At 45.0% G+C, this 9,578-nt stretch overlaps 1 protein-coding gene across 1 annotated transcript in view; it reads left to right on the forward strand.

Annotated features, from left to right (window-relative positions):
• LOC311046852 (UPF0606 protein KIAA1549-like) overlaps nucleotides 1-9,093 on the forward strand; it is a gene marked incomplete at its 5' end in the record, with an annotated part of 91,291 nt that extends 82,198 nt beyond the window's left edge. Inside the window, 5 exons of the mRNA XM_084059426.1 lie at nucleotides 756-1,094; nucleotides 4,971-5,023; nucleotides 5,903-6,057; nucleotides 7,219-7,373; nucleotides 8,555-9,093. Of these exons, the coding sequence (XP_083915552.1) occupies nucleotides 756-1,094; nucleotides 4,971-5,023; nucleotides 5,903-6,057; nucleotides 7,219-7,373; nucleotides 8,555-8,761 (909 nt within the window). The 3' untranslated portion in view covers nucleotides 8,762-9,093. The remainder of the gene's footprint in view (nucleotides 1-755; nucleotides 1,095-4,970; nucleotides 5,024-5,902; nucleotides 6,058-7,218; nucleotides 7,374-8,554) is intronic.
• Nucleotides 9,094-9,578: the final 485 nt, after the last annotated feature.

A 9,578-nucleotide genomic window follows, 5' to 3' on the forward strand; every position in this document is an offset into this window, starting at 1 on the left:
ATGGTATATACGTCACGGACGCATCCCTTGAGGTTTTCAATACCCAGAAAACCGGCGAAAGTGGCCGTTTTCAATATGTTTTGGTCATTATCTCTGGAATAGAAGGTCCAATCTGCTCAGTTCAAAGCTTGTTGGATGCGTGGCTTTGAGGACATTTTCGGGTTATTTGGGGTTTCTAGGGGAGGCGAGATCTTAGTTGGGCAGGCGACCGCCTGTCCTGCTTCTACAGTGGGTACGCCACTGGTCGGCGCTCGGCGCTCGTAAAGCCAGTGATGTCACCGAAATGCGACAACTTGTCTGTCTGCCGTTTACCCTCTGCTGTGTTAACATTGTGGGTAACTCGTTAAAGTGGCAAATTAAATGTGAAACACATCAACTATTAAGAAAACAAGAAGATAATGTTGACAAAGACACTCCATACATTTGGAAACATATTTTTATTTAAATCAATATCGTCTCCAGTTAATGTAGGACAATTTTAAAAGTAGGCTAATTCTCATATCCTCTCATAGGGAATGCATTGAGAGCTGCAGTTCATCGTTCTAACGGACCTCGAGTAGCGGCGCTGTCTCAAAAGTGGGCATGAATTTGTTGGCCTTCCGCTTCCGGCTGCGTGTCTCTATTAACACATTTAGATGGGGACCCCCTGGAAGCCCCCGAAGGACCCCTGGGGGTTCCCGGACCCCACTTTTGAGAACCACCGGTGTAGGAACCTCAGTGCTATTGTGCGTTCTCTCCCTATATCTATCCCCCAGTCGGACCCAGACCAGGGCTCGCCTCTCAGGAGCCCCTCCCCCTGCACCGACGACGTCTTCCTCGGCCCCTCCTGCTCCCCGCCGGGCCACGCCCCTCCGCCGCCCCCCTACATGCCCCCGCAGCCCTCCATCGAGGAGGCGCGGCAGCAGATGCACTCGCTGCTGGACAACGCCTTCGCCCTGGTGTCGCCCACCTCCCTGGGGGGCACGGCGGGCATCACGCTCCCGGGCGTGGGCGGCGGCATCATCAGCGCCACCCCCAACGTGTCGGGCTCCAGCCCGCCGGCCCGCGGCCCCCGACAGTGGAGCTCCTCCTACCCGGTCAGCCCTTTCTCTGGGGTGAGTTTGACTGACCACACACACACAACTTGGAACTCCTTCTGGGGTCTTTTTCTTTACTATTAGGGCTTTTGTCCAATAACATTAGAGCGAGAGAGATGATGGTTTTTTTTTACTTTTTTTGTATTGGGGGCGGCCATAGCTGAGTGGTTAGTGAGCCCGCCTAGGGAGCCAGAGGCCCTGGTTGCCCTAGGTACGATTCCAGGCCAGGCCAGCAAATGTGTCGATGAAATGAAATTTGTCCCTGAGCAAGACTCTTAACCCCTAATTGCTCACAGGCCCTCATTGGAAACAAGGACTTTCATGAACGGACCTGTTAAAGGAATTATCCTATATCGACAAAATGTTTATGCGACCAATATGTCCCATTTCTCTACCACCTACTGTCCCTATTTTGAGCATGTTATTATACATGAAAAACATGCAACATTTTTCAAAATATCAGATCTGCAAGCTCACGGCACGTTGTGCTGCGTTGCGTGAGCTTGTAGATAATTATGCTATTTTTGAACATTTTTGAATAGGGCTCAATTGGTTAAATAACCATCTCTGCAGAAGCCAAAAACCTCAATTAGCTGGTGTTATCTACTATATTGTAGGGGTGCAATAAAAAATCCAACTGATCCATTTAATCAATTATACAAAACATATCGATTTCAATGAAATAATTGATCATCAAACTTTTAAAAACTAAAATTTACGAAAATAGTAGGTCTACAAGCTGGGACCTTGCAGAACTGCTATTTTTGCATTTTTAAGTATAAAAAAGGGCTTAAGTGTTCAGATTTATTGATTCGTTGATATAAAAAATAAATAAATAAAGACAAAACACTTCTCGATCATTCGATCAATCGAAAAACCAATCGATAGGTCTGAGCCTCAGACCTGCATTGTGTTTCACTATCTCCTGGCTTTCTCCGTCCAGGCTGCTCCTGTCCTCTCTCTCTCCCATTGTGAACTGGTTTAATCATGTCCTCTTAGAGGAAACTAATCAGTTAAGGATTCCCCCCCATCTGTCATCCCCCTGTGTCCCAATGACCTCACCTAACTAGTCCACTCAGCTCTCTAAGACGCTCTCTGCAGTCATATGAATAAGCTTGATAAGCGGTATAGATCCGTCTCTGACAGCTGAGCCGCGGTCACTGTTACAGTGTGTGACCGGCTCATAATAACAGGATGCAGTAAGAATTCGCTCCAGTCATTTACCTTTTTTTTTTAAACAATAAACATTGATGAGGTTTTGTGCAAACTGCTCCATTTTACCCACTTGTACCCTGGCGTCCCTTTTCCTGGGGGAGGGAACATCCGGCAAGTGCAAATAATTAAAACATTCTAATTGGTTAGACTGATTAATGGCACAAGACCAATGATAGACTGTAAACCAGAGGTCTTCAACAGGGGGTCCGGGACCCCTAGGGGGTCCTCATAGTTACTACAGGGGGTCCGCCAAATATTTGTGTGATTTTTACATTAACCACTTCAACCAAGCATCCCTATTCTGAGGAGAACTTTAGCCAAAATAGAAGATCTACAAGCACACAACGCCTCGCGCTGCGAGGCGTTGTGCGCTTGTAGATCTGCTATTTTTGGCAAAGTGGTTTAGTATAGGGGGGAAAAAGAGCAGGCAGAGTACAGAGTGAAAGGTCAGGTTTACTAAGTATTGTTTAAGTGCATGGTTAAATGTCTGGAAATACACATTAACATGAATCCAACATGATAGTGCTGTGAAACAAGTCTATGAAGCTGCCTATGAAATCCATGAAGAAAATGATATTCTATTCAATATATAATGGGGGTCCCTGCTTTATCTCGCTCTCAGCCAAGGGGTCCTTGGCCTGAAAACGTTGAAGACCCCTGCTGTAAACCATTTGTTTTAAAACAATTAACATACATTAGGTCATTAAACACACCTATAAAAGGATCAAAGGATACGTTTCTCACAAGGAAAGGTCATGCCTGTTGTATGGTAAGAAGGTAATAGCCAGCACTCCGAAGTCCTTCTTGTACTTTTATTTCATATGCACACGGACAGACACGTACGCGTTTCGGTGTCAAGCCTTCCTCAGCGCGATTGACGCTGAGGAAGGCTTATCACCGAAACGCGTCCGTCTATGCTGTGTCTGTCCGTGCGCATATGAAATAAAAGTACCAGAAGGACTTCGGAGTGCTGGCTATTACCTTCTTACTGTGAATCTTCGTGAGCCGTGCACCCGCCAAACTGCATTATATACAGACTGAGAGAGCTCGTTTTTGTTTTCAACCATGACTGTTGTATGAACTGTGGAAAAATAGGAGATACTGTACTGTAAGTTGCTTTGTTGCCCCATAAGTCACAAAGCACTCAGTGCATTCAAGCAAAGGAGATACATTTCTCAAAAGGAAAGGCCATGGGCATGAGTTGTTGAAAAATAGGAGATAAGTTGTTTTTACCACATGAGTCACAATAAGCACTCAGTGCATTCAAGCAATGAACTAAGAATTCATTGTCTGACTTAATTGTCTTTTTACTGAAATTCATTCTGTCCATATATAGCTAATCAAAGTTTCATCCATTTTCAACACATTACCCTCACTGCCTTTTAAACCACTTAAACCGGGGTTAACTGGGGTCCCCCAGGGCTCTATATTAGATTACAATAAGAAAATAATAGCCAGCACTCCAAAGTCCTTCTGGTCATTTGAATTCATTAAGGCCTTAGTGCCTTAATGACTCTTATTGTGAGTCTTTGTGAGACACGCACTCTGCAAATTGCATTTATATAGACTGAGTGTGCTCGTTTTTGTTTCTACTCTATATTAGATCAACCAGTATTTCCCTCTACACCAAATATCTTCACCGAAAAAAGCTGAAAAAAATCTACAGTACAAGATCACAACGCACCACACTTTTCAGAGAATGTCCGACCCAGAATTGTGGCGCTATGGGTTCATGTGGTTAACTTTACTGTCAGCGATGTGTCTTTAGTCGATAGCTGAGTGGTTAGGGTGCACAGCGCGTACACAAATGCTCTGAGCAGCGTCAGCGTGTCCCTGGTTCGATTCCTGGCAGGCCAGAATGTTTACTGTCATGTCATTCCCTTTACTGTCTTTCCCCATATGGCATGCCTCTCCTCCACTATCTACTACTAAATAAAGCAGTGGTTCTCAAAGTGGGGTCCAGGGACCCTCAGTATGGACCCTCACAGGTCTGTAACTCTGAGAGCATGCAAATGGAGCCAAACGACAAACCCTTAGGGTTCTAGTATTTGGTTCCATTCCATTTCCAGAACCACTGAAATAAAAGGTGAAGTAAAATGCCCCTAAAATAAGGCTCACAAAAGCGACAACAAAATATTAGTCATAAAGTGCAGGTGAACCCGGCAGGATGTTTACACCTGAGTGGAAAAGAGAACGCTAGACTGAACATTCTATAAAAGCCATTTGCACTGCTTTTTCAGGTTCACTGCTTTGCCGTGCTGTGAAAGGTCAGTTCCTAAAGGAGGCCATTTATAAGGCCCCAAAGTTTATTTTAAGATCAAAACTGTAGAGAGAGAGAGGCTGGCTCTTCAAGTATATCGTTGCTGTCAGGCAGAAACACCGACAGCCAAACGAAATCCATTTGAATTTAAAAGTACGTCCCATTACACATGACAGTCACGTTCAACATGCTTACAGAACGTTGTAGTTCATCAGTGTGGAATGTGGACTCATATATTTATCGTTATACAGTAGTTTTCATTCTCTGTACGGACGACCGTTGATTCTAGAAATTCAAGCACTTGCACACTCTCTGTACGTATTCGTTGTGCTTTTTGTTTGTTTTTTGACCATCTTGCATTTCATTATCATCTTGAATATTAGGTGCTCACTGATTGTTGTGATGTGTTCTTCTCACAGAGGTACGGTGACATGGGACTGTCCCCTCCTTCGGTCCAAGGCCTGTTACAGAGGTGAGCCCACGAGCCAATGACAAGCCAGTATTTGGCACAGCTGCATTTGCATGCATGAATGAATGAATGAGTTAAATAAATACACATTTGCCTTCCATCAGAAAGGTTTTTACATCGATCACTGTGGCCTGATTTCTACCACTGTACTGTACATGGGGGGGAGGGGGGAAGGGGTGTTGTCTGTCTAGGCCTCATGAATTATTGAAGAGGAATCATCTTTATTTTATCACCCTAATGGATCCGGCACTGGTCCCTTTACCGGTCCCGTAAAAAGGTGTGCGTGTGCGTGTGCGTGCGCACGTTTGTGTGTGCCTGTGTGGCTACACACTTTATATCCACACGCCATCAAATTGGCCAGTTTCTTTGGATGCCCTGAAAATCATTATTATTTCTTTCCATAAAGCTTTTCAGATATTAGAATGCTTATGTTGCCAACACTGGGTTAAATCTACATCGATGAAGATAAAGTGATCATTCTGTTTGTATGAAATACATATTGATGAATGTATATACATTTCAAATGCATTTCTGCCAACCATAGGCCTTTTAAATGGCAGCCATATTGACATAAATGTGTCATCTTGTTACTTCCTTCACAGGTGTTACCAACGATAGCCTACTAATTAATGTTATGTGTATAACTGGACAGTGAAATGTATATTGTCTCTGTCGGGTAGAAACCTCATATGTCCAAAACGTACTTTTCAGGATTCAAATTCAAAAATAGCAAAAGCAGCAGATCGACAAGCTCGAAACGTGTCGCTTCGCGACGTGTTTCGAGCTTGCAGATCTGCTACTTTTGATGCTTTTGTGCGTTAATTTATGAGAAAAACACAAAAAGTTAGAATATGAGATAAGAGGTTTGTATTTCTCTTCCAGACAGGGCCTGGGTGCCAGTAGCTTCCCTCCCCTGGGAGAGTCCTCAGGTCCTGGGGATCATCAGCTCCAGGCAGACAGCCTGTACACCAGCAGAGGCCTCTACTCTGAAGAGCTGCCCTCCTCCGCCAGACCACGGCCTGTAGGGGGCACTACAGGTATAATAACACACGTAATACTTTCCAGAACCACAATAACAAACTGACAAGCACAAGCATCCATGCACGGTCACGCATGGATGAGCACACTAGATTATTCACATTTTGTGGTTACTTTTTTAACCACTTAAGCCCTTTATGCTTCACTGTATTGGTGACACACTTCCCACCCCTCTGACAGCCTGTGTTCCAAAAACAGTTTTATTTCCCAAGACAGTCAGACTTCTGAGCATTCAGAGAAAACAGCCTGCTGACCTCTCTCATTCTAAACCTCATTCAATTAGTTGCTTCCGCAGTTAGCAGGAGGGGATATAGCGACATCTGCCGGGCCATTAATGGGAACTGCAGGCTTAAGAAATCCAGCCTGCTGTCATGTGACTCAGAACATATAGAAATGTATTGTTTACCTTATCGTTGCTGCCTGGTGGAAACCTCCTATGTACAGAAAATAGAAAAACATTTACCTGTGTTCCAGTGGATCTAATGTAGTCATTATTTAGTCACAAGCTCTTGTTAATACACTGCTCAAAAAGATAAAGGGAACACTTTGATCCCTTAATTCTTTTGAGTTTTTTCATGAACTGTGTACATACTGCAAACGAAAATTCTCAAAAGAATTAAGGGATCAAAGTGTTCCCTTTATTTTTTTGAGCAGTATACTTTTCATTTGCTCAGTATTTATTAAACCCACAGACATTTTTAACCACTTTCACACACATCTTTTTTTTATATAAAAAATAGCAGATCTACAAGCTCACACCGTGTCGCATCGCAAAGCGTTGTGAACTTGTAGATTGGCTATTTTTGCTATTTTTGTGTGATGCTGTAGTATGACGAGGTAGGGCATTCATTTACAAAAAAAAGAAACATAAAAAGTTGAACGCACAGGCATGACAGACAGACAAGGTACATCTATACAATGCAGGAAATTCAATCAAAATGTGTGCATGGATCCCTGAGAACGTGTGCGTGCGTGTGTGTTTTTTGTATATTTGGCTGTCATTAAATGTTTCGATGAATTGAGTACAAACCCCAATGGAAACAAGCCATAGGCTTTCTTGGGTTTAAAATCCTCTCAGCAGACCTTGTATTGAACTGTACTTTCCTGTGCTTTTTTTGCAAACTGCTAATAAAGTATTCAATCAATCAATGTGTGTCCAGGGGCCCAGCTGCATCATCTAACACAGGTGGGCTTGCCCGGTCGTCTCAACGGTTATCCACCAGGGGTCAGCAGAGCGGCCCCGGGCCAGAACGGAGGTCTGGGCTGGAACCACTACCATGACGACTACTCCAGACCTGTGACCGATAGAGACGCAGTGAGTCCTCTAACAACCCTTACCTTACTGTATGTCTGCTGTGAGTCCACTAACAACCCTTACCTTACTGTATGTCTGTTGTGAGTCCACTAACAACCCTTACCTTACTGTATGTCTGCTGTGAGTCCACTAACAACCCTTACCTTACTGTATGTCTGCTGTGAGTCCACTAACAACCCTTACCTTACTGTATGTCTGTTGTGAGTCCACTAACAACCCTTACCTTACTGTATGTCTGTTGTGAGTCCACTAACAACCCTTACCTTACTGTATGTCTGTTGTGAGTCCACTAACAACCCTTACCTTACTGTATGTCTGCTGTGAGTCCACTAACAACCCTTACCTTACTGTATGTCTGTTGTGAGTCCACTAACAACCCTTACCTTACTGTATGTCTGTTGTGAGTCCACTAACAACCCTTACCTTACTGTATGTCTGCTGTGAGTCCTCTAACAACCCTTACCTTACTGTATGTCTGCTGTGAGTCCACTAACAACCCTTACCTTACTGTATGTCTGCTGTCCACACTGACACTCAAAACTTTCTTTTATTCAAATGTCTGAATTGATAGATATGCTTTATGTTTATCAATCATATACAGTATGTATATTTTGCCTTTAAGCCTATTTCCTCTTTCAAGATTTCTGTGCTCTGTGATTTTTGTGTCTGTGTCTTCTGTAGAGCAGTGGTTCTCAAACATTTTTATGTCAAGGACCCTCAACGTCAAGGACCCTCATATTTGACCACGGACCCCCATCTGAAAAGATTTTGTCCAAGGGAACCCCATAAGAGAAGATTTGTGGTGTTAAACATTTTCAAAATTATTCTTAAAAATCTCTCAACACATCCCAACAGGACGCATTGTGAGATTGTAGATAGGCTTTTTTTAAGGCCATTTTTGACTAGCAGACGTATAAAAATGGGGAGTGGGGACCCCCTGGAACCCCCTCAAGGACCCCTGAGGGTCCTCAAACCCACACTTTGAGAACCACTGCACTCTCTTGTTCTAAGTTCTCCTTTTAGTTCTATCCATCATGTCTGTTTTTTCCTTCCTTCCTCTTACACTCGTATCTTTCTTCCCCCTTTTCTCTTCTCCTCTTCGTCTTCCCGCTCTCTCTCTCCCATGGCGGGGCCTTCAGTTCCTGGACTACCCTGACTACTCGCCCCCTTCTATCTTCCAGATGCCCAGGAGCGGTGGGGGTGGCCTCAGGGAGCCCTCCGCACCCCCTGCCCACCTAGAACCCCCCGGGCTGGGCTACCCCTCGCCCCCCGACCCCATGGACACCTCGCCGCCCACCCACTCCTCGGCCTCCCTCATCAAGGCCATCAGGGAGGAGCTGATGCGTCTCTCCCAGAAACAGGCGGCGGTGCCTGGCTACCACAGCTGAGGCGGTATAGCTCCGTTCCCCCCCCCCTGCCCACCCACCCCCCTCCTCCTCCCACCAGTCATGCCACTGCGCCTAACCCGCCTGCTTCATCTCTAGAGCTTTAGTAGTGATACTTCCCATGGAAGTCCCCCGATTTGTGTACAGGGAAAAAAGAATCCTAGACTGAAACGGAAGTCGGCCGATATTTGGAGATAATTGGACCAGAACCCTAGGCCGGAACCCTATTTGTGTGCTGAGCGATTATTAGGAGGACTTCTCGACTGGACTGCGAACGGAAAAGACCCGTTCTGTGTTCGGATGATAGCCTCTGGACTTTTAACCACTTAGACCCCTTTATAACGTACGTCATTGTACGTTAAATATAAAACGTACGTAGAAAATAGCAGATCTACAAGCTTGTCGATCGGCTATTGTCGTCGAATGTTCGCCCGTTTTTTGCAGAATGTTTGCCTGTTATGAGAGACTAGGGACACTAGGGTTCGGTGTGGTTAGCAGGAGAAAGAGTTCGTTGTGACAGGTCTGGGACATGAAGAACAATGTGAACGGTATACTTGATGAGAACTGTGGAACCTTTGGACCTTTTTGGAGATGAGATGAGATGTCCCGGGCAGCCCTGCTTCCATTCCCGCACACCAGCGTGGGACCGGGGGGGGGGGGGGGAAGACCTCTGCCAAAACCCGGCCACTGTGTGGATCTGTGGACTTCCTCTGGAGTTATAGTTTGTACTACTTGTGGTGTTGCTTCTACGATCCTCGCTCTCATTGGATAAACATCACTGCCCTCTCGTTGCCGACAGAACTACCAAACAGCTTTAGCG

This window comes from Gymnoscopelus microlampas (genome assembly GCF_963454915.1).
Source record: "Gymnoscopelus microlampas genome assembly, chromosome: 6".
NCBI lineage: Eukaryota > Metazoa > Chordata > Actinopteri > Myctophiformes > Myctophidae > Gymnoscopelus > Gymnoscopelus microlampas.